Source organism: Amyelois transitella, chromosome 12 (assembly GCF_032362555.1).
Source record: "Amyelois transitella isolate CPQ chromosome 12, ilAmyTran1.1, whole genome shotgun sequence".
Lineage (NCBI taxonomy): Eukaryota > Metazoa > Arthropoda > Insecta > Lepidoptera > Pyralidae > Amyelois > Amyelois transitella.
In genome coordinates, this window is record NC_083515.1 from 7,154,284 (window position 1) to 7,180,430 (window position 26,147).

Sequence of the window (26,147 nt, forward strand, 5' to 3'; positions counted from 1 at the left end):
AACTACTTTATTATTAGGGTTTGGTAAAAATAAAAAGTGTCCGCGAGGTCGTAAGTTCGTAACGAGCGACTAGTATATCTAGGTGTGTGACTTCTTATCTTATGAATCATATAGACGGCTGGCAAAACTAGCAATAAGTCGCTGGTTTAATCTAGTCGGTACATACTGAGAATAATATCGATCGGGAATCCATCTGGAAAAACCATGAAGCCATTGGTCTGAAACGTCCGTCCCCCATGTACTTCACTGCCCGTCAATATTTAAAAAAGTAACCACACAACTACAGTATTGCTATTACTGAAAATTTGTCAAATTGTGCTGAACATTTTAAGAAATTACATCGACTAAACTATTGAATCGATCTTAACAACTCGGATAACATCGACTAATGCTATTTTTTATTCATTTCAAATTACTTTGTCTTGTCCATTACTCGTGTGTTGTTCTGTCGGACTGCTGCGCGAGTTCAGCTTTGTAGGACAAGTTTTGTTTGAATTATCATCTCTGTTTGCTGCTGTAACTGTTGCATTCAGCCCTTTAGTTCAATCGGTGATCTAAAAATACAAAGCGGAGTACATACGAACACGCCCCCTCTGCTCTTCTGCCTTGTTGACTTTTGCTTATATTATTGAGTTATTTATATTTTGGTGAAACAGGATAAACTTGGTTGTATAAACCGATTATAATGCTATTGTTTTAATTGTTCATAAAATCTGATTTGAGATATTTGCCGGCGTAACTTCTAAGCGAAATAATGAATGACAGTGGTTGCATACACCTAAATAATTTTAAAGCTGCGAAAGGAACAAATCCTTATAAAGTAGTTCATGCATTTTTTGTGTCATGCACATCTTACGAAGCCAGGAGATACAAGGTACGTAGCTTGTAAGATTTAGACCAATCGAGCTATTTTTCTTACTGCCCTGTGAACTCGAAATCCGCATAGCGAATGTTGAATTTTTCGAGAGCGTTTGTTGTACATTTATGTCATGTTTTCAGTAAATAAATTGTGGTTTTGATATTATTTTATCGTTTCATAATTACTTTCCAACTCAGCTGTGTGGTTAATCAGCTGATTAGTGATCTTTGACCTCCTAAAACAGCTGTTCGCCGCACGAATCCTATTAGTCTAAGGCGAGATTACATTCACGACTAAGAGAAAGAATAGTTTCAAGGGATTCTGTAACATAACATTTTTCCATAAAATTGTTACAATGTATTTGGTAGATACACATACTGAAAATGTATTTATTTATTAATTAATCACCCTAAATACATTATACTAATGTAACTGATGCTTGAATGCCAGACAAGTATTGCAACAAGAAATGCACATATTCCTACCATGGAATGTTAAATTATAATAGAAAATATTGTCCAGATAGAAACTAGACAACTCAATGTTATTGGAAATAACACCTGCATACCAAAAAGCTTAGGTAAAGTAGACAAAGGATGTGATCACACGCTTGTAACATTAAGGGGGTATACTTTTCAATGTAGCCAATTGTGCATAATTTTACATGAATGTTACATTTTACCTCTTGCCAAAGAATGAATTTTTTTGATTTAGTAACTTTAATGGCATCCATTAAATTTTTCGTTTCATAATTACTTTCCAACTCAGCTGTGTGGTTAATCAGCTGATTAGTGATCTTTGACCTCCTAAAACAGCTGTTCGCCGCACGAATCCTATTAGTCTAAGGCAAGATTACATTCACGACTAAGAGAAAGAATAGTTTCAAGGGATTCTGTAACATAACATTTTTCCATAAAATTGTTACAATGTATTTGGTACATACACATACTGAAAATGTATTTATTTATTAATTAATCACCCTAAATATACTAATGTAACTGATGCTTGAATGCCAGACAAGTATTGCAACAAAAAATGCACATATTCCTACCATGGAATGTTAAATTATAATAGAAAATATTGTCCAGATAGAAACTAGACAACTCAATGTTATTGGAAATAACACCTGCATACCAAAAAGCTTAGGTAAAGTAGACAAAGGATGTGATCACACGCTTGTAACATTAAGGGGGTATACTTTTCAATGTAGCCAAATGTGCATAATTTTACATGAATGTTACATTTTACCTCTTGCCAAAGAATGAATTTTTTTGATTTAGTAACTCTAATGGCATACTTTAAAATTACAACTTTATTAACATTATTGCTAAGTACTTTATTTTTAGCCCATCCTCAAGGCAATCCTATTTTTGTTTATTCAGAGGGTTCAGGGATTGACTAAGTCATGCAGGCATATTATTTAACATTAATTTATACATCCAGTGTTTCCATAGGCAAATGGCGCAAAAATTATATGCACACATGCCTAATGCAACTAAGTTATAGTGTTAACCTTTATTTCATTTCCTAAAGAAATTGTCTATAATATTAATCTATCTTTTCTAAGCATATACTGCTTCACTATTTACTGGGCAAAATGCTCACTTCTTGTTTTTTTTTTGTAAATAAGTACATACTTAATATTATTGCAGGCTACATCATGCCTGTGCTTTGTGTGTGGCCAGCCAGGCCCTCGGTTGCACTCCTGCCTCCATTGCATCTTCTTTGCCTGCTACGCGGGACATATACAAGAGCATTCCAAAATTAAGAAGCACTTTCTTTACATTGATTTAGGCTATGGAAATATCTTCTGTACCCAATGCCAAGATTATATCTATGATCGAGAATTGACTGACATTGCTATGACCCACCGAATACAGCAAGCCAAGTAAGTTTTTTAAAATTTTATTTTAATATATGCATCATTTTATTTTAATAAAAGAAAATCAAATTTATATTCACAATAACAAAAGAAGTCCAATAATAGTACAACAAAGAAATCATAGAATCTTTGTGACTTGGAGATTATCAAGTTGCCTTTTTTGTTCTGCCTAGATCACTAGGAATCAGCGTGCCATTCATGCCATGGTTACCCAACGCTAATGAAGCACAGGCTCTGCGTCGCCTGCGCAGACGCCGCCTTATTAGCCCACACACCACCATTGGCCTCCGAGGCTTGCAGAACCTTGGCTCCACATGTTTCATGAACTGCATTGTACAGGTCAGTGCCTAAATATTGGAAAAAAAAGCAATATTTTTCTCATTGATCCTTTTTAGAATAAGTTCATGAAATGTTTTTTTTTTTAACTTTTTTAATATTGAGTAACAGTCACTCTAAGTATTCACACAACTCTAGCCAAGCGCTAAATTCTTAAGGGAGTAGGCATATCAAAACCTCAATTAAGGTTAATGCTCACATTATGCAAGGCAATTTTTGAAAGTGCACTTCAAAATGTCATATCACTTCTTACTCTCTTATAAAGGTACCATTAGATTTACCTGGAATATTAATGATGAATGAAATAATAATTATGTGTTGTTAGTTGACAAGATGAGAGAGAGATTAAGGTGAATTGTTATGTAAGAATAAATTTAACATATTAAGTTTTCTATATTTCTATAATATGACTTGTGCACTGTGTTGCCATTTCTGTTCTGCCTAAGCTCGCATTTGCACTCGAGCCTTGAATCCTACACCTTAAATGTGGTCAAACCTCAGAAGCAAAGTTCGAGCATGTAAACGTGAGGATGGCGTAACGGCAGCTTGCCTGAAGCCAAATTGCATTGGAAATTTACTAGTTGTCATTGTTTTGACCCTTATTTCCTTCACCACTTGAAATCATCATTACCGCCATTTTCAGATTTCTAGTTTCTTAAGTTGAAATTACAACATTCAACTTTTCTATTTACTTCCTTCTGGCGTTAATCTCGGTTTCATCCTTACCTTTTTGGATGGAAACCTGGCCTTCACCTTTTGGCCATGATTTTAAATTGGGCAAGTCATGTTTTTACAGTAAGCGATTCTCGTTTGACCTGCGCAACCTTTGCAGCGGAACCTAAGCAATATTGGCTCATGGTCAAAGCTGTACAAGATAACTAGTGACTAGCTATGGTCCCTTTGTCGCCTTTTACGACATCCACGAGAAAGAAATGTAGTGGTCCTATTAAAGTGCTGGGAACCACACGCCATGTCATGTTATAAATATATTTCTAAAATCATGTTTCTGTAATAGATTTACGTCGATATTTAATACTAAATAGAATCTCGTTGAAATATAACTCAGTGTTCAGATCAAACATCCATTTTGAGCTCGGGCTCGAGCTAAAATCAATACCGCACCCGACCCTGCAGGAAATTAATGTAAATATTTTCCTACGATGAATGCAACGCAATATAAGATTTTATTTAGTCACAGCAACTTTATGTTGGTTACATTACATACACAATAATGATATTAAGTAGGTACTACTACTACCTCTTCCTGCATTTTCTGAATATGAGTGTTAATAGAAAGACAAAGATTTCTATTAAGAAAATATTTTTTTGCTAATAAAATTTTATCTACCAGTTTTGGTTGGTTAACATTTATACAATGGATTCTGTATTGAATTGAATAAATATTATTATGTAATTCAATTTAGTAACGATAATAGACTTCTTTTACATATAAAATAAACGTGGGCGACTCTTTGTCTACGGAATTATTAATTTTGCAAATAGAACCCATCTTAAAGCTACTAATCTAAATTTATAACAAAAAGAGTTTTGCCGCGGGTTTTTCGCGTTATTCCGTTTTATTTTCTGTTGTTATTTTCTACAACCTTCGAAACTTCCCACTTAGGGACGAAGGTTTCTTTCCGCCTATTCAGTAAGCCATACAGCTGAACGTGGCCTTCAAGCCTTTTTGAGTGATAACTCTGTCTATCCCATCACTACATAGTATAAAACAAAGTCGCTATTTTAGTCTGTTTGTCTGTATGCTTAAATCTTTAAAATTACGCAACGGATTTTGGTGCGGTTTTTTGTAACAGGTAGAGTGATTCAAGAGGAAGGTTTTTATGTATAATAACATTTATAATTTTGCACCCGTGCGAAGCCGGGGCGGGTCGCTAGTAAAAGATAAAGACGTAATTGTAAAATAATGTATATGTATACCTTAACCGCTGATGTTTGGAGTTTAAGTTGAATTTTCATACTTGTATATTGAAGTGAAATATTACTGCACATGCACTATCTTGGGTTCTCTGTTCTCTAATATTAGGTTTAACATTCGAGTATACCTAGCTTTTAATTAATCCAGATTAAGAAGGTATATTTTACATTAATTTCACATTTATCAAAGGATTGAAAATACCTTTCCACTTTATTTTCATCGGAGCCATATCTTCTTGTTGTATTTTATAAAACAAGTTGCAAGGATTCTTTACCTAAAGGTATAGAGACTGAAATATGAAAAGCGTGGATCGAGCTCACAGCGTGCTCAGAACACCTGTTACGTAAGACGTAAATTTCTAAGTCAGGTGGTAAAATCAGATAGGTACTGTAAAGTCTAGACATGCGGAATATCTGATAAATCTAATCTGCCTTCTTTTCTATCTGTATAATGAAATAGTACAATGAATAAGTAGTTTTCCAAATAATTAATTTTAATTTTTAATTGTAATCATTTATTCGATTCTTATTAAATGCTTAATAAGTAATATTTTTAATTTTCAACTAAAATAAACTATAAATATGAATAATTAAATCTATATAGTACGTTTGACATATTCGTAAGCAATAAATGTAGATACCTACATGGATAGATCAAACGAGCTTCAAAATCTGGTAGCGTGCCCAAAATGCTGGCCGCATTGCCCCTTTGCAATACCTATTAAACAATTTGTATCATCGAATTTTGGTAACTTGAGTACACGAGTGTTTTGATAAACGAAAAATTCAGTTCTCACGGAAATCTCAAGAAACATGCAAAATTTTTTATCTCTAAACTCAACGGTTTGGGCTTTGGGTTGATTGTCAATCAGCATTCTCTTTCATATTTAAGTGTTATCGCACCATCCGTGCATACATCTCAGATTTTACAAAGGTTCCACTGACAGAGAATGCCTTATTAAATAAATATATTTCAATGCAGAATTAGAAGATAGATAACGGGACGTAAAGAAAACTTTTGAATGTTACGCCAGATGTAACAACTTGCTTCTTTGTTACGGTTGTAGAAGTTGCATCAGGTTGCTCTAATTTTTCATTTATCTCGTTATCGTTGAATTTGTTTGCTAACTTTTTATGGATGCGTTGCATACTCAGGAGTACCGGTAAATCGTCATAACAAAAATATATTTAAGTATATTAAAAGGAAGATAGATTTTTGGTTTCCATGTTTTTGAAGTGCGGATATTTATTAAAAGTAAGAGAAAGGTTTAGTCGGACTAATTTATTTATTTCAGAACAAGACCATGTTACTGTAATGTCTTAACTGTAAATCTGAATATATTGTGATTTTAATATTATTTTATCGTATCATTAAAAAAATTATAAAGTTCGCACAAGTAAAAATTCGGTGCACATGCAAGTCAGATTCGCTGAGTGACCTCTTCTGAAGTTGGAACTTCCCATTTCTATAAATTGACCTAAGTAGATAGACCATAGATATATTGTTCGCAACTTCAAGAACGTAGTTTCCAATAGTTACTCGTGACGTGAGAGTTATATGCAAACTTGATCAACATCCTTTATGTTATCCATAGGTGAAATAGACTGGAAGACAATTAATATTAGCATTAAGTTGAAACATTAAGTCTCAAGATTGTGAGCACCCCTTGACCACATAAAGTACCTGCATGTGGTTTAGACTTTCCGTTGATTTGTTAGTCAGTCAGTCAAAGTACTCGTTATATATTTAGATAGTTTGTCTGAAAATGAATCCATGATCACCGGCCAAAACAATTGAAAAATGTGAATCGATAGAGAAAAAAGACAGTCTTTCACACGTTATTGCCAAAAATATAAATTGTTATTATGAATTTATATAAAATTCTTTAGCACTTCAATATATTAACATACCTATACGAAGTACTTTAATAAAAAAAATCTAAGGTGATCTAAAAGTAGATACTCTTATGTAATTTTCTTACTAAGGACCTACCTATCTTGTATTGATTTTGTATTAATATCCGATCCATGCTAGGCCACTGTCAGATGATTCATTAGTTACGAAGAAGTACTCGAATTACCTGATCAATAAGTATTATAGATATTGCGATTATGAAACACATTTCTATAACTTTTAATTTTTTACATTTTCTGTAACTCTCGTGATTGTGTCAAACTCTATGTTAAATGGATTTAATTCAAGTTGCTAGAGATTTGATTAGATTAGGTAGGCAGAGACTAAATCTTTACATTTGCTACGATTTTGGAATACCTCTGTTGCTTTATCAAATATAATTTTACTTAGTATGTTATTCCCCGTGTACCGTATTACATAAAATAAGTTCAGTTGATTTTGCGTGAAAGAGTAACAAACACTAACCTACACGTCCTGACATATATACATATAATTATATCCTTGCGGGGTAGACTGAGCCAACGGTCTAAAAGACTGATTCGTTCAGCTGTTAAGGCTTAAAGATAGAATTGAGATTCAAATAGTGACAGGTTGCTAGCCCATCGCCTTAAACAAGAACCCCAAGTTTATAAGCCTATCCCTTAGTCGCCTTTTACGATATCCATGGGAACGAGCTCCTATTGCTTTTTTTTTTATTATTAAAACCGGAAACCACACGGCACAATTTATAATTTGAGAACAATAATTTCATTTTAATTTTATTTTGCAGACATTAATCCACACCCCACTTCTGAGAGATTACTTCTTGGCGGAGAGGCACAAATGCAAAGCGCAGGTCACGCTGAAATGCCTCGTTTGTGAAGTTTCCAAGCTGTTCCAGGTAAGTTCCTGTGATGCTGTTATAACTAGCTTTATCGATTCGCTCCTAGTTATTATATTTGAGTAGTGGGAGAGTTGGGGTTAAGTTAAATTGTATGAAACTAAAATAAACCTACTCTACTTTCATAGTAGGGTACTTTGCCATTCTTTAGTTTGAAAACATTTTCAGGTTTGATTCGAGTCATATGATCGTCTGCTAATTTCTATTGTTTCAAATAAAAGAATGTACAAAAAATCACCCAAATGCCTCTTTTAAAAGAAGAGTCCGGGGTCAGGTTTTACTACATGAGTTTCATCTCTCCTTAAATTTTTTGCCCCTTATCCAGTCTTGACCATGCTAATTCTAATAGGTTAATGTGCGTTTACCCTTCGTCTCACATAATATCAACGGAAAAATTGCGAATTTGCACAAGACAATGTTCTACAATCAACTTTTTAATTTGTAAATGTATCGTCTCATCATTTTAAGAATGCGGTCCATGTAACCAAATCCATCAATATCATGTTTATTAATAACCTACCATTTCGTTCCATTCTGACATGCATGACAAAAACTCTTGGCTATTTTCATTACGAAATTCCATTAAGTAGAATTCGCAGCATTGTGATGAATACCTGTTTCAAAAATTTAATTAATGCAGCGCACTGCAAAGCAAATTACTAGCTTTTGAACTGTATGTTATTTGCTTGGCTGTTGTTCATTTTCATTGTAATTAAACGACGGTTGCAGCTTTGTTTTAATGAAACAGGTTAAATTGGTTTCGTTTCACATTTTTGTTATATTTTAATGCGGAAGTTTTTAAATCAGGTCAGAAGAAAAGATGTTAAAAAATGCTTGTTTGCTACCGTCCTTTGTCATATGATTATCAACTATAGACGAATACATGTACGTCACCTTAGTGAGCATCGATTGGCAATACAACGAATGTGCTACTCGTATAACTTCGAATATATCATTGGTACAAAGCCGCAGAAGGATCTTAGAATCTATCATATTATTATAATGCTTTTTGAGTCACCTTAACCGCTCGACCACCGCCTCTCCCACAGTTTCACTTGCCATTTAGCTTTTTTGCGTCAGTACAGCTTAATTCAATTTGGCCCGAGAGCCAGTCCGGCGTATAATATAATTAACAACGCAAGGGATGCGCGGATGGTATTGACAGGAGCGCGATCAGAATTCGTCAATTTTAACCGGCGATGCAGCCGCCAGTTACATACTGGAGTGGAAATTGAATTCTGTAGAGTTGGGAAATGTAGGTACTGTCGGCAGATAAGTCTGACCCTCATGTGGTGTAAGTTGATATGGAATGGGGTTCAGGTTTGACTAGACTTAATTCCTATTTATTTTAATGATATAAACTTTTGTTGGATTCTCTCAGTATAATTATTTTATAAATTTAAGTAGGTATATTAATTAACAACCTACGCCATCTGCGTGGGCTATATAAATTAAGCAACAAAGATTAAATAGTACTAGTTACTATTACACGGATAAATTCATTAAAATAATTAAAAGAGAAATACTGCTGCTAGGAATAATTCTGTGTCATCTATGTCATATTCACACTTTCGAAATTAAAATCGTTATAAAAATGGAGAATCAGTTGTGATTCTCCTAAAAGCTTAATAGCTTCAATAAGCTTTGTAACACGTAGTATTGCATAATTTTTAGATCAGATTTGTCATGTGAAGCACCCGGCAGCTACGATTTCCGGCATAGAAATTTAATTACCTGTACGGTCGGGAAATGTTACATATTCGCTGGAATACCTGGTTCGAGTTGTGAAATATGTGTGTGCCACATTTGAGGAATAAACTCTAAAATTGTATGCATTTTGATTTAAAAAAGACCTTAGCTACTTTTAAAATGATAAGACAGTTCATATCAAGTGCTATGTGAATGGCGTGTAATAATATTGATAATGTATTGAATATAATTTTATAATGATATTTAAACATTGGTAAACAAAAAAGCACCACAAGGAAAATATTTGAAACTAAACTGAAGTAAGTAGGTACTTTGTCCATGTACAAATTATAACTCCAAACTTTGTTATTGTCATACATTCATAAGACTTCTTGTTTCATTTTACAAAACTTTCCAACGGACGAATCGATAACAAAATAAAGTGAGTAATAACGTTATTCTGGAATAATAAACATGACGTATTTTGAAGAGGGGGTGGCTCGGCGGGTGGGGGAGGAATCAGGATTTACAACAGGTGATATTCCCCCCCGGGAGGGATAGACACCCTCCTGTCTCCCTCACCTAGCAACGCCATTGATCCTATGCATCAGATGCACAAAACGCCCACAGCACATAAATCATGTTTGCGTTTGATTTCATATTACTAGTAGGTATGTGCCTTATGAAAATGAAGTCTGGTTATAGATGTTGATATTGGGAGGTACGTTGGACTCAAGTTCCATAGGAAATTGTTATTGTAAGAGTTAATGCGAACTTTTGGTTTATTTTTATTGACATTTTTTTTTAATGACTTTCCGTTTAGTAGGATGCGAACACAAATAGAAAGAGAAAAATTTGTCGTTTAAGTATCGGTAGAAGAGTGCTATCCGGCTTTTAAGAATACCCTTCAAAAATTATTTCAAGGAATAAGTTGAAAATAAATTACGAGTAAGTTTCTATTCGAAGTTTATACAAATCTTGATGTTTGTATTACTGTGTCAGATGTATACATACACTCTGATATGAGTGTTACAAAGCAAAGTCCATTTTAATATAACTCTGCTGCGAGCACTGAAATGAAATTACTTGTGGAATATGGAGATGATATTTCATATCGACATGTTTCCTGGAATATCGTATTATGCAAACTTAATGGGTTATTTCAAAAGCAAAATGTTTTCAGTACCTACAGGAAATGGCGTCGTTATTTTACGTGAGTAAATATTATTCGTGGACCGACAGATTACTTTGCTTTATACAGATTTAATTTATTGATAGAGAACTGGACCCTGAACGATGACATAATTTCTAAGGAAGATTTTTATTGCGTGTCTTTATTTAGATTCGTTCTGCGATGTTGATCATCGTTTAAAGTTTTTATTAATAATATGTTTATGAAACTTATCACAGCGATGAATATATTTCATGATCATCATCCTCCTGGCGTTAATATTATTAGTATTGGTAAGCATCAAAGTGATGTAGGTTCGATTGCACTGCACGTTGAAACATGGCCGCATTTTTTTGCGGCGGATTTGAACCTATTTACCTGGGACTGGCACTTTTTATTAAGTCAATCCTTCCCGCTCTACCACCGACACTCAATTGCTCGCTCAAGAATTTTTCGGTAAATTTATTTTCAAACTTCCGATTAGCTAGGTATGATCTGACGGTATTTAAAGATTTAAATAGCTTTTTATTAAATGACGACATCCGTTTAAATCTGTCATGTTTCAATGGTCGATAAAAATAGAAGAATAACGTTTTTAAAAGAAAATCTCAGGATATTAATAGACCCAAAAGATAGAATACTACTTGATGTTCCCGGATAAAATAGCTGTCCAGCCTAAACCCACTTCATATTTCTTAAAATATTTCCATGACGGATAAGGAAAACATCAAAAATTCTCCATCTAAATACTTGCTTAATGTTTTATTGTTGTTTATCGTAAAAATTGTTCGGAACAGATCTTTACGATATTGAATAGGTAACCTTATCTGATTATTCTCTGCCTTAAAATATTTGTAATGTAGCTGATCTCAAGGTTTGCTTTTCATTCCAGGAGTTTTACTCTGGTGCCAAGACCCCGCTGACCTTGCATCGTCTGCTGCATTTGATCTGGACTCACGCGCGCCACCTGGCGGGCTACGAGCAGCAAGATGCGCATGAGTTCTTCATCGCCACTCTAGACGTTCTGCACAGGTATTGTTTAGTCTGTCATATTCCAAAGAACTCGCGTGTTCTCTCAGAGGCGCTTCCTGTATAATATCAAAGAAGTAAGTAACTAGGAGTAATTGCGTTTTTCATTTTATTTCAGGCACTGCATGAACGGCATCGACATCGACACAGAGAAGAAAGAAAACGGCCGGTGTAATTGCATCATCGATCAGATATTCACTGGGGGGCTTCAGAGCGACGTGGTCTGCACCTCTTGTTCCGGGGTGTCTACCACTATCGACCCGTTCTGGGACATCAGCCTCGACGTGGCGGGCCCGGGGTCCCTGCAAGCGTGTCTGGAACGCTTCACCCGCGCTGAGCATCTCGGATCTGCTGCCAAAATCAAGTGCTCCAACTGCCGAGCGTACCGCGAGTCTACGAAACAATTGACGCTCGAAACGCTCCCTATAGTCGCCAGTTTCCATCTGAAGCGCTTCGAGCACTCGTCGCAGATCGATAGGAAAATATCGGCGTTCGTGTCTTTCCCCGCGGAGTTGGACATGACGCCGTTCATGTCGTCGCACCGCAGGGCGGTCGATGTTGGAGCAGATAATAACAATGCCCCCGAAGGAATCTTCGAGGACAATCGCTATTCTCTGTTTGCTGTTGTGAATCACCTCGGCTCGTTGGATGCTGGACACTACACGGCGTATGTGCGTCAGATGAAGGGAAGCTGGTTCAAGTGCGACGATCATATGATTACCCGCGCGTCGCTTCGCGAAGTTTTAGATAGCGAAGGGTGAGTTCTATTCCTTTTTTAAAGATTAACGAATAAGGTTAACGATACTTTTTATAATAAAACAGAAAGGGTAATTAGCATCACAAATATAGAATTTGAATTAAAGTTCTTCTGCAATATATTGCCTAGTTGTCATATTTGATTGTTGAATTTATATTGCTATTATTTCTTTAATTTCAGGTATTTGCTCTTCTACCACAAGACTGTTCTGGAGTACGAGTGTGAAATATCTTAAGATGGCTGAATAAACTTCCTGGAAACTGTCTCATACAATATTCAGTATCGTCTATCAGATATTTCGGTTTGCTTTTAAGTAGGTAGATATTATATTAAAAAAAACATACATTTGAATGTGTCGAAATGTAAGAAAAAGTCATGTTCCCTCGTGATATTAGTGCGTAGAGTTTTGAAGGATATCTCATCATCTTGTCTGAGTTTTCGCGGGATTATTCACGAATTTGTTAGACTTAAGCTTTAATGTATAATTATAAATTAGATTTTCAATAGTAAATGTTTCAAATATTTTATGAATATTGACAAGAACTTGAAATTTACAATCCTGTTCGCTTCTTTGAACCTTAAAGTAAACCTATGTGCTATCGCTTCAGAATTTTTCATGAGATATAAAATCGCAATTTTTATTGCATGTATGCCATTGAAAGAATTAGCATTAAGTATTTGAATAGCGGGATACTATTTCGAATAAAACAGTTAAAACGTAGTGGTGCGCACAGGTTTACGATTTAATAGTATTTATTTTAAATATTGACATTATGATTTATTAGTTCCCGCTTGGTAATAAATATTATTCGTATTAGTATTAGTCTTCAACAAATTAAAAAATCAAATTATAGTAAGTAAGCAAAATATGAGTAATTAGGTATCTATATTCAATGCGTGTTCATTCCTAGAAAAAGTTTATTCATGGACCTAGAGAAGGCGAAATAATGGCGTAGTTATGAAGATTCTTTATTGATTAACCAAAGTATGATTCTACATATACATACTATGTAACCAAGTAAGCCCATCGCGACAACATCGCACATTGACTGACTTTATTAAGTCACAAATATTATATTGTATTTGTAATCTATATAGGTTAAACGCGCATACACAATTCTTATTGCCTTTGATTTATTCTATAAACTAGTTGAAGCGTCAACAATAGAAAGGTGTGGGAGCGTTAAAACCTATGTATTAATTTAACTACGTAAGGCAACGCGAATGTTTAAAATAAATATTTTAATCACAATGGCATACCGCTATTTTAATTACAGGTTGGTCCATATGTCTCATTTTATTTAAGTTAGCAGAACAAACGTTTCAATCTACCTCGCTGTTTCTTTTGCATTTGTCACAAGCCTAATAATGGATTTATCGAAATTCTCGAAACTATTTTCTGCTCGGAATGAACTATTAGTGAGGTTAGGATACACTTGAGCTAAACATAAAATTTATTGCAAACCCGCCAATTTGTAGTTTAGTTTATAAACATTTCATGAAAATAGGGGCCTAAAAGAATAAATTATTGACTATAATTATAGTATGATCCGTAGACTAAAAATTGTAACTGGCAAACTATGAAAATGGCATCACTGTAATGACAATTTTAGCAATGTTAGTCTGGCATCTGGCATTCAAAGTTCTAGGTTGAATTGCCAGGGCGAGCATATATTTCCACTTTTCCATAGATACTTGTGAGTGGCTCGGGTGTGTTGTGCCCGTAGAATATACGCCCATGACACAAGCTCAGAACTTAATGTAATGTTTTCCGTTTGTCCATACACACTTATTCATTCAGTAGATCTCAAGTGTAGCCATTTTTAAAACAATTTATGTGTAAAGAACAAACAATATTTTTAGCAAGTGGTAGGTAGATGTTTGATGAGTCGTTCAACTTTATGTTCATTATGTTAGACATGGTTTATGTGCTTATTTGAGTATAAGTATGAATCATTTTGTTTATTTTTAGCTCACGTGTGCCGTAGGTGGGTTTAAGTAGTTCGTAACCTTATGACTGAACTGAAATTAGCTTAATGTGATATTTAATATTTATGAATTGTATTAAAAATGTAGTTAGTTGTACGGTTTTACAGTTTCTGTGAGTATTTTTGTTTTGTCGATTTGATGCTTTGATTTGGTGCTGGCAAACGGTGGGATGGTTCATTTATTAATCGATATTTTATTTTGTATAAAAATAACAAATGAAAAAGCTTGCTAACGTAGATTTTATAAAGGAAGGTTAACATTGACACAGAGCTAGATAATCTATAGGGGTGTAGAACGCCAGTAATGGGTAACATTTGCAACATGCTTGAGATAGAAACAAAAGTTTGAGGCACTTTAACTGGGTTGCCAACTGGAATATTTTGTAACCAATGATAAATTAATTGAATATTTTTACAATCTATTAATGAAAAAATAAGGTTTTTTTACGTTGAGCGTTAATAATGAGCATAAATAATGTTCTTTCTGAGGCATTATGCATCCTAATATCCGGTGGGTTTATGCAAAAAATATTATTTATTATTTGAACAAATATTGCTTTGAAAATGTTCTGTAAAAAAATATATATTTTAATCACCGTTTGCTGGTTATCACCGTGTGACAATTTTGTTTGCATTTAATAAGTAATTTCGATCCGAGCCTAATCAAATATCTGATTATTTAGTCCATATTATTACGATAAAAATGTGATAAGCTATCGCTATTATGTAATATCATTTTTATTTGAGACGATGATTTAAATCATATGAATAGAAAATATTATGTGTATACTATTCTCAAAAAAAAAAAAATAGGTATAGGACTAAAAAAAAAAATTAAAAAAGATACTTGATGCATATTGATTTAACAATACAGGTGTATTCAAAATGTAAATTATTCTGTTGTTGATGTATTTAAATTTCAATGATAATCATGATAAATATTTTATGTCGTGTAAAGATATCGAAATACGTATAAAAATGTCACTTAATATAGGTAACTATTGTACGCGGCGCTTGGCGAATATGGATGTATCTCCTAAATGTTACTAATAATATCTAATTGTTCAGTGTTATCAAAATTATTGTGGAATTTGCAGATAAACTTTTGATTCCTCTAAGATTCAGTAAATACTTGTACATTGTCTGAATTAAGCTCGCCCCCATATCTGTCATTCGTCGCAATCAAACTATGACATGATCGACGATTTAATTTGTCCAAAATTATTTCTACCATACCTCTCAGTTTGTATCATTCATACATCGTGCGTGTATGACTAAAGAAATAAAAAAATATTATGGTCTATACTGTATGTTTTTATATATATACTTACATTCCTTAAGGAACTGGCCAAGTATCGGCCATCGGAATTGAAACACACTCGTTTGTTTAACTGTAATTAAATATAAAGTTGTACTTTTGGAAAGCAGCCATTATTAGAATAACAATCTTTCATAATTACAAATAAGCTGCTGTAACACACTGCAGCGTAGTTTGTTCCGCCGCTTCTTCTACACATGCGCTTTGGAAGCGGTAGTAGTTATAATTCGATTTAAGTGATGTGATATCAATAAGTGATAACTGAACTGAAGTTTAAGATGATAATATATGCTAGACTGACTATCATACAGAATAAAGGGCAGCCTGGACAGATATGCGACTTTCGGTTGTGGCGCTCTCTAGGATATTGTCGGGGTAATTAAGATTATAAGCGGCTAGAATAACAGTGTTTCATAAAGCCTGGTACACACTGGGCCAACGAAGGTTGGCATGTCATTTAATTATTGTGTTGGCTGAAGTACATTCATCATCATCATCATCGCATCTAGATCCACACATATCGTAATGATTAATCTTTTTACTTAGACAAAATGACACATTAATGTTAAATTTGATTAAAATAGGTTCAGTAGTTTCAGATAATCGTCCAAATCTCCAAAAAAAAAAAATGCTAAAATGCATTATTATGCTCCGATAGTGCGGCAAACAATGCGGGGATTTTTTAAATTAAAACATCACTTAATAACATATTTTATATTAGGTACATATTACAGACTAAAATTTTGCTTCTAGCATAATAGATCAATTACTATGTGTATAATTTATAAATACAAATAAAAGCCATTACATGACGTTTTACATAAACATATAACATGACAACAAAATATATTTTTATTTTTACTTGTGTAAAAAATGTTACCTATCACATTTCAATCAGACTAATATTTCCCAAATCTCTCCATGATACAACATGGTTTTATTCATTCCTATAGCAAACATCTAATATAAATTAATTTATATAACCATTTATTTATATTATTATCATTAAATTTTCTCAATACAATATTGCCCAAATGGATAAACTTATCTTCAACTATTAAAGGTACATAACTACAGAGGGTATATAAAGAAAATGGACTGCAACATAACTTGGTTCATGTACTTACCGGGTATTTTAAGAAAAAGAAGGCTCGGCAAATACCAACATATTGAACGCAGTAAATACAACAAAGTCATACGGATAAAATTTATCTTTCAGATTAATTGACTAGTATGATTAATTACGAATAATTTAATAAAGTGTCTAATTTGTATGAATCTACAGCGTTGGAATCGCTTTCCGACGGCCTGTGAGATTATTGGAAGCAGTATTTTGATTACTAAACAAATCACAACTGCGCAAAACAAAATGGGGCACTGAGTTCAAATACATATAATTAACATGACATTGACGAAAGACTACATTTACAAGCACTAAACGAACAAACTACCTACAATTCGACAACCTTGTAACAATTAATTTAAATAAATGTTACATCGAGTCAATGTTAGTAACAGTTAGGTCCTACACTATAAATGACAGACAATCCTAGTATAAACTTTGACACTGATTCACATAAAAGGTTGTTTCATAAATGAAAAATATAAATTAGCTCTATGTATTCAAAATTCACTACAAATATTCGAGGAAAGGCATTAATTCGATTAAGAAATAAAAAATATTATGTGAAGGCTATGATATTTTTGACCTAGTTGGACTAGTGTTTTTTTGGGTAAAAACTAAATTTTAAATAAATACAATTTTATTCCAATTCATGTTAGGATCTGATAGTTAATATGCAGCGTAGAAGTTGATAGTATGTAAACTGATATTATTCTAGTTATGTTACTGAAATTCCAATATTCGTAAGTCAGATGAGTGTCATTGTGCATACTAACATATTCCACTAAATAGGAAAATATTTTATAAATATCTCAATGAAAAATTGTGTGTGTATTAAATACAACATTATATGAATAAATTAGAATTTTTTTTAGCAATGAAAGACAGCTTATTTCAAAAATGATCCAATAAATGTTTACAATTTTTATTGAAATTAGGCTCGAATCACATTGGAGTAGGATCCTTTCAGATTTCCAAACACCATGCCACTTGCACGAGTGAATGAGATTATGTGGGATATTGTTGGTTAAGTACTACTCCAATTTAGTCTCCACAGCATAATTAGGTAGTCAAATTACTTCAAAAACATTTCGATGGGTCGTTTCAACTCTATTCCAATGTGAATCAAACCATAGCTGCTGTGAATTTTGATCGTTTTTTATCATTTATTTGTTCTTTGTGACGACTGGTCCTTCGTCTAGCAAGTTCTCGAGTTGCTTGGAGTCGGTGACGGGAAGCGAACAGGCGTATCGGCGACACACGTACGCTGTAGGCACGTCGCCGGCCGACCTGATTCGGCTGAGCACTAGAAAACAAAAAAGATGTCTGTACAGTGCATAGTAAAATGAATAATAACAAATTAACACATAGTATTTCTACATCTAAGGTGATTATAAGCAGCGGAAGAAAGTATTTTCGTTCAAATGGTTTAGTGATAAGGCAATGATTAGATTTAAAACAAAAAGCTGGTGCTAGCGTAACGCATATTACTTACGCACAGGCAGAGTTACGGAGGAGCTATCTAATGGTTCCATATCATTTTGGGGTTCATTCACGAACGTTGATAGGACAAATGTTTTATCTCTGAAGTAATCCAAAGTGTTAAGGAGAAAAGATAGGATTACTTTGTCATTTTATTTATATAAGTATTTTTATTATAAAATATAGTATTGTATTGAGTTAGTACCTACCCAAGTCTCGAACTTACTTCGGGAATAACTATGTGTATTCTGACCGTATATATTTATTTATTCATTTTCATGAATTTTTCATAGTTTTACCTTCCAAAATTTAATTAATTTCACTTCCCTTGGGTCTCTCCTCTTATCTTCTCTTGGGTTGTTGACCCGGTCCTCTTCAAACCGAAAGAACGCCTCGAGCATGAAACCAAATAAGCACCAACAGATAATTGTGAGCCGGCAAAGAGAGACTCACGTATGTCGGACATACCGGGCGCGTCGGCGGCGGGGTCGGCCACGGCCAGCACGCGGCCCGGCAGCAGGCGCGCGCGCACCACGCGCACCAGCTCCAGCGTGCGCGGGTCCGAGCAGCCGCCGGCTATCAACACCTGCAAATTTATTTAGTGATAGCTACTGTGTAAGTCATACGTCTTATTTACCCTCTATTGAGAAGACACAAGAGAAAAACATTCATGAATAGATTATACCATCCACCCAATCCGAGTAACCACCCGAAATCAAAATCCGATGTCAATAGTAAATAACTTGGTTGCTAGATAAATTTTGATTTTCAATGGTCAGATTTCCTCGACTCGACTCAACGACACTCGAACATATTGGTATTATTAGTCTGCTCTGGCATCTTCTTGAGGAATTTCCTCACTAGAAGTGAGCAATGAACTGTCACACATAGGGTTGGTCTGCAGTTACCTTGAGGAAACCCTCGAACTAGATTCAGTACGTTTACGACGCTACAATCGCTTTGATTATGTTTTTTAAAGATATCAGATTTTGAAACTTTTGTGGATATACTATACCTTAACCTATACCTATTTAAACCGTAGGTACGTCATCATCATTAACAAAAGTACCAACTAAAAAATGAAACTTCTTCAAAACCGTAACGTCATATACCTCAACTCATCTTCATTAAAGGATACTTATGTAATGGTGAGTTTTTAAGTATGAATACGAAATTCGGGGAACTCCTTGAGGCTTCCTCCAATGAGTTTGAGTCGAGGTCTTTATAAGTTACGTTTAAGAATATGGATGTTAGACTAACAAAAATCAAGACAGCAGTTTCTAATAGTACCTAATTACAAGATCAGATTATGGTCATAAGTGGACCTCGGACAACTAAAATGTAATACCATCATGAACCAGCGAAGCACTGTAGATGGTGTATTTAGGCCTTATATATAGCCCAAAAGCAAGACTGCCATGATTAAATATACAAACTTGAGTGGGCGAGTCATTATAGAACATGAGTGCCGACATCATCTCCGGCAACGACGTGGGCGCCTCATTCAATCTTTTCGAAAACGCCAGCAGCAACTTCTTGGCCATTTCTCTCTCTTGGTCTCCGCCTTCGGGGGCCGCGCTCTTGTCGGCGTACGCGGCGAGGCGAAGTAGGTTGTGGCATGACACGCTATTGCCTGAGGGCTCGGCGCCATCTTGGTCTGTAATAGACAAGCAGACGGTTCGAAATTCAAATAGTAAAATGTTATTTCTTCTTTTATAACGTATGCTCTTGACAGAACTGGCATGTTGCTTGGGAGCACGCAGCATTGGCATATTTTGGCACATATCAAATCCTTCGACGATTGTAATCAATTGGACTAGGTATTTGTTATTTTGCCACTTGATTAACTGTACAAATACTCCTCGACCAGTGGTCCCCCGGGTAATCAAGTATTGTTTGTACAGTTACCGATATGAATACGAAACTTCGAAATACGTTTCCACTGTGATAACTAATAACAGGTTGTTTACACATAAAACTGCATAATCTTGTGTATCACTACATACTTAGTTGGTATAAAATAATTTGTTTTAATTAAGTCCAGCAACTTAAGTGAGATTAACGAATTTGTTGCTGGATTTGATCCATATCCATACTAATATTACAAAGAGAAAACATTTGTTTTTGTTTGTAACAAATAAAATCTAAAATTACTGAACCAATTTGATATTTGACACCGAGACAAACAAAACTATCATACATACATCAATATAGTCACGTCTACATCCCTTACGGGGTAGGCAGAGCCAACTGAACAAATACTGAGAGGCCATGTTCAGCAGTATGACAAACCAAAACCATCATAGTATATTTTATTGTAATTCCCACCTTCTTTTAGCCGTAACACAACCGTGTCATCATCAGCAGAGCACGTGAAGTAACCGCCGCTCGCTGCGTCCCAAAACAGAGTGTTCTGTGTGTTCTGCAGCTCGCGAGCCCAATCCAGCCAGCGGAGGTCCAGCGAGGCCTCGTACAGGTCCAACAAGCCCTTTATGAGGAAAGCATAGTCGTCAAGGAAACCCTTGATCGGCTGATCCCTGAAAATAAGGATACAATAATTCTTTTTAGCGTCGCAAGAAACGTAAAATAAAAGTCCTTGTACCTTGAAATGCCCGGCGATGTAGAATAGGATCACTCCATCTACTTTGGATGCTTTATAGGCACTTGTGGAGGGCACATGGATACAGTTCCTGTAAAAACCTGACTTGCACAATGCAAGTCATCCGGGATAAACGCCTCCTGGCGTATTAGACAAAATCCTGAGTAAGTACAGATAAATTAACGATTTATTTCTTTTATAACTATGTACTATTTTCTTATTACTGTGTAAATTTCTATGCAATAAAGATATTAACGATGTCTTACGTTTGTGAAATTGCGCCATTTTCGTCTCTATAGCAGGAATGCAAAAGAGTCTTTGTGGACTTATCATACAAATGTTTCTTGATAAAATCCGCGGTTTTAATAGCATCTTCCACATAATCCTTATCGCCCAATCCTTGACCTGCTTGCGCCAAACCAGTGATCATAAGGCCATTCCAAGAACAAAGAATTTTGGTATCCAAATGCGGACGCGGCCTCTTCTGCCTTGCTTCGTATAGTACCTCAACACATTCCGATATCACTTGATTGAACTGCTCCATATTCAATCCAAACTTTTTAGCAGTTCCCTCTTTACTTCCGTAAATAATCAAAACATTCTTATTTTCCAGTTCACCGTGAGGATCGCTTCCATGCGAAATGTTCCCATCTTCTTCGACGCTAAAATAATCGCAGAAGACATCCAAATAAGGAATCGCGCCAATTTTTTTATCGCCTAATAGATCTTTCAATTCGCTATACTCCCACACGCAAAACGCCCCTTCGCGTTTGTGTGCTGCCCCAAATGTAGGGAACGAATCGGCATCTTCTGCACTGTAATAGCCACCGGAACCATGTCTTAAATCTCTATTTACGTACTTGATAATATCTCGAACAACTTCGGCGTAAAAATCTTCTTTTGTAGCGAGATAAGCATCAGTATAGGCCACCACTAACTGGGCTTGATCATATAACATTTTCTCAAAGTGTGGGACATGCCAGTCGTTATCAACAGAGTATCGCGCGAAACCACTGGATATGTGATCATGAATTCCCCCTTTGGCGATTTTAGTCAATGTGTACAAACACATCTCCAAACATTTCTTTCCTTCAGGATGAGATTTATCACGAGCGTAATAATGAAAAAGAAAATTAAATATGGATGCCTGCGGAAATTTCGGAGCTGTACCAAAACCACCAAAATCTGGTTCATAGTTTGTAATATATCTCTTGACGCACTTTTCCCAGGTTGCTTCACCTGGAATGGAAGCAGATGTATCAGAATCAATAATAGAAATCTTTTTCAGTGCTTCTATTATACTGGTGCCAGCATCCATAAATTGTTCACGATTTTCCTTCCACTTCTTGGCCAGAGACAACAAAACTGTCTTGAACCCTGGTCGACCCCAGTTATCATTAGGTGGAAAGTAAGTGCCCCCAGTAACAGGTCTCAAATCTGGGGTCAGGAAGACAGACATGGGCCAGCCACCGCCTCCTGTTGTCGCCATCACAAACAACATGTAGACTCTATCAATATCAGGTCGTTCCTCACGATCCACTTTTATGTTAACAAAGTGTTCATTCATAACTTTTGCAGTATCTTCATTTTCAAATGATTCTTTTTCCATGACATGGCACCAATGGCATGTAGAGTAGCCAACTGATAGAAAAATAAGCTTATTCTCTGCCTTAGCTTTGTCTATGGCTTCTTGGCACCACGGGTACCATTGAACAGGGTTATGGGCATGTTGTAACAAATATGGTGATTTCTCAGAAATTAGACGATTTGTATGCTTCGGTTTTTCAACTGAACTGGACTCTGCACTGGGTGTAGCCATCTTTATAATGTTGTCACTGAGGCTCCTGGACAGTTGTGGTGCGGTGATACTGTTGTGTCCAAATGTTGAAAGTCTGTAAATATAATTCTCACAGTCAAATATACGTCTTTAAATTCAGATGAAGTAAATTTTTTGTCTACTATTAAATAGGTCAAAATAACTTAGAGAAATCATTTATAAAGCTACTGATTAAATTTTTAACACTTTTTTAAATAAATTTTACTCCTGTAAGTAAGAGCACACTGGGAACCAAACTAATAGTCGTAAATTTCATTGAACATAACAATTCTTTTTTTATCATTAGCTAGGTTTTTTAATGAAGTTCTATATGAAAAGTAAAAAAAGGATATGACTCAAAGAAAATGTAATGATAGAATGCTAAAGAAATTGTAGCCATGTTTGCAACTACTTATTTGATTATACATATTAATCAGCAAAGTTTACCTTTATAACTAAATAGGATATGTAATATTTTAATGAAAATTTTACTTGAAAGTTAGTTGTAAATGATTTTCCTGAAAATAAACAACAAATATAAATGTACTGTAAAGTTAAATAGTTGGAATTCAACAATATCAATTAAAAGCAAATAACCATGTATTTTATTGTACCTACAGAATTGATTCATTTCAGAATCCAAAAATACTAAGTACCTAAGGGTTTATATGACCCCCCCCCCCCCCCCAAGTATTTTTTTTTTGCCGGAAGCCCCCTTTTTTTAAATGAATTTTTGAAAATTCATATAAAAAAATGGACAGCAGGGGGTGCAGGGCACGGAGGGGTCCACCAAAGTCTTCAAACTGAGTCAAAAAAGTCTAGTATAGGTTAGGTTAGGTTTAACTTCCCTTTTTACATGAAAACTCTAAAAATTCTAAAAAAAAAACTATAGGCTTCCGGCAAGGGGGGGGTCACGGGAGGGGGGGTGTTACCCCCTCTCCCTCCCCACCCCTCTCCTGCGGTGGTCCGTTTCAAGAGTTTTACCATAAATACCAAATAAGTTAATTGTAAAGTTTCCACCAAAACGACTGTCTACTGTTGTAACAATGTTATTTAAAATTGTTTATTAATTAAATTTTGCAGCATTTTCTTGATTAATTAAAGTTGTAGATCTATTGAAATAAAAAATGACAAATTTATAAACCTCCTTTCTCTTTCGTATACACAAACAGAACATGTAAACAAAACAAGGTCATGCGCTTTTGCTTGTGGGCCATTAACAGTAATAGTGCCTTGGGGTGAAGTATTTATATAATAGGTAGGTATTTCGTCTTGTGATAATTACGCATCTAGGTGTTTGGTCATCGTATGTAACTCTATAAATACCTTTTTGGCAGGTTTATGTCGCGATGAACGCACACCGGGTGTCCCACAAGAGGCTCTTTATTTGAGCTTTGATTCAAATTGATGTTTTTAAATTTGTTATCACCAGTCGATAAACGCCGCAACAGCAGCACTGCACGGCCTGTCGGCATAATTAGACTAAATTTTTTGATCAGGACATGGATTTTCTATAATTTTAATAATTAAATCGTAATAAATTGAGAATAAAATAAATTACGTCGACGAAAATATTTTGATTGAAGTTTGTATTGTACTTTGTATTTGCTAAGAGAATGTCAACATCACTTTGACAATTTGACGTATCAGACATTTAGTTATCTTTTTTTCGTAAATTGTCTTGGCTGCCTGGTTCATTCATGTATGTATGAACAAAGAATTTGTTTGAACTTTTTGGCGGGATTCGGGAACCCAATCGTCATGCTGTTTGTGCTGTATTAATGATATGAAAACTCATTGCTCTACTCATAGAGCTCCTTAGTTACCATGTTTATAACGTCACTTATATTGTATTTCAATACGTGCTGTTTTAAGCTGAATAAAACCAACGTTCCTTATGGTTTTGTCTTTATTCTTGTATCAATTAATAATTTAGCAGTCTTTGCTTGCGCGATTTAGACTATTCGCTGTTTTTGACTGATAGCGTCGCGTGATTGCTTTTATGACTTGTGGCATAGAGATGTCACCACATGGGTTATTAATTTTGAAGTATTCGTGGACAAGGAGTGTTGGAGAGTAATAACGGATTTAGTGACATGATGTTCACCCAAAAGAGTTTTGGGTTCTCTTCGTCTTCGTCCTCATCCGCGTGGAATAGTTATTTTAAGCATCATTAAAGCCTAAGGCTTTTCTCGATAAATGATCTATTCGACGCAAAAGGGTTTTTTAATTCGATCCAGTAGTTCTTGAGATTAGCGCGTTCAAACAAACACACAGACTCTTCAGCCTAGTAATATTAGTATAGATGGGCACAATATCGGCGCTTCATTTTGCCGTATGGTAATACTCCTGCCTTTTTTTCTACGTCTATTCTCACGATATAACAAATGCTATTTTTTAAGAGTAGGCGCAGGTGTACGGAGCTGCCTCTTGATTGACTTTTACAAACTGCGCCGGATGAGAAGCAACTAGCACATATTACTTATGTGGCTTGGCTTACTACCAGCCAAGCTAGTATGGAAACTTATTTCCAGATAATATTAATAAGTAAGAGTAAATATCAGTAAGATGTATAATTAAGTAGGTATATTCTTTAATATATTAAAGAAAATGTTTGTAAGAAAAGTCTGATTTGCCGTAACAATAAACGGAACCCTTGGATACGTAATAAATTGGGCTTGGGAAGGAGGACTTTGCAGTATGAATTTTTAAAAAGAATTTCAGAAAAGATTTGAAGACAGCTGCACAGGCAATTGAATTTGTAATGATCAAATATGTGTTACCCGCCAATTTGCGGACGTCTGACGGGAGTTCGTGAAAAATCTATTACTACTCTGGACAAAGGCGGAACTCATGTTCCTATCCAGAGAGTTGACGACGCACCCGGGACTTCTGCCAGGAGTATGCTTATAACTTCCAAGTTGACAAATAGGTTCATTATAGATTTCTCAAGAGTAGGTAAGTAGTAGCTAAAGACTGACTAGACTTTTTGAAATAAGTGATAGGTAATTTTTATTTTCACCTGATTGATTTCATTCCAACCGATTAATTGTTTTTATCATTTCTGACATCGGTAAAGATATTAACTATATTTTAAGTTTCTTATAATGTTAATGTAAATAAATTCAATATCCTTGAGTAAGCTTAAGCCGTACGTATCCTCGTAAAAACAAAACAGGTACAGAAGGAACATTACTGTATGCAACTTAAGGGATCGCTATTCCCTCAAGGTCGGTTTATTTATGCAGCTCCTATCACATCACTAAAATTGTCTTAGCGAGAGCCACTAAAGGGTCCCTCACATTTATATTTCAAAGCATGCACCCTCGTGCTATTCTGTCACACGCATGCGCTGAAATCCTGACGCC

The 26,147-nt window shown here is 35.1% G+C and overlaps 2 protein-coding genes across 3 annotated transcripts; one reads left to right on the plus strand and one right to left on the minus strand.

Moving 5' to 3' along the window:
* Positions 1-430: 430 nt before the first annotated feature.
* Positions 431-17,690, plus strand: LOC106142637 (ubiquitin carboxyl-terminal hydrolase nonstop). The gene is made up of 7 exons (XM_013344476.2): positions 431-874; positions 2,512-2,747; positions 2,915-3,080; positions 7,697-7,807; positions 11,560-11,699; positions 11,815-12,453; positions 12,634-17,690. Exons 1-7 carry the CDS (start codon positions 755-757, stop codon positions 12,686-12,688), a joined length of 1,467 nt encoding a protein of 488 aa, XP_013199930.1. The 5' UTR covers positions 431-754; the 3' UTR covers positions 12,689-17,690.
* Positions 16,459-24,395, minus strand: LOC106142623 (spermatogenesis-associated protein 20). Of its 2 annotated transcripts, none has more exons than XM_060946777.1 (6): positions 24,106-24,395; positions 21,230-22,855; positions 20,693-20,901; positions 19,801-20,021; positions 18,833-18,950; positions 16,459-18,188 (listed from the first exon to the last, which is right to left on the minus strand). In XM_060946777.1, the coding sequence occupies exons 1-6, from the start codon at positions 24,252-24,254 to the stop codon at positions 18,049-18,051; spliced, it is 2,463 nt and encodes an 820-aa protein (XP_060802760.1). In that variant the 5' UTR covers positions 24,255-24,395; the 3' UTR covers positions 16,459-18,048. The 2 variants fall into 2 exon arrangements, with proteins under 2 accessions (XP_060802760.1, XP_060802759.1); XM_060946776.1 differs by having other exon boundaries at positions 18,818-18,950.
* Positions 24,396-26,147: the final 1,752 nt, after the last annotated feature.

Bases quoted from the DNA above. Each gene is read 5' to 3' on its own strand.
- LOC106142637 (XM_013344476.2), top strand. From the start codon at position 755: ATGAATGACAGTGGTTGCATACACCTAAATAATTTTAAAGCTGCGAAA. The intron at 3,081-7,696 runs GTCAGTGCCTAA...TTTATTTTGCAG, and splicing joins TCATGAACTGCATTGTACAG to ACATTAATCCACACCCCACT. The intron at 7,808-11,559 runs GTAAGTTCCTGT...TTTTCATTCCAG, and splicing joins AAGTTTCCAAGCTGTTCCAG to GAGTTTTACTCTGGTGCCAA.
- LOC106142623 (XM_060946776.1), bottom strand. From the start codon at position 24,254: ATGCCGACAGGCCGTGCAGTGCTGCTGTTGCGGCGTTTATCGACTGGT. The intron at 22,856-24,105 runs GTATTTATAGAG...TTATATTTACAG, and splicing joins GACATAAACCTGCCAAAAAG to ACTTTCAACATTTGGACACA. The intron at 18,951-19,800 runs GTTTGTATATTT...ATAAATTTGCAG, and splicing joins ATAATGACTCGCCCACTCAA to GTGTTGATAGCCGGCGGCTG.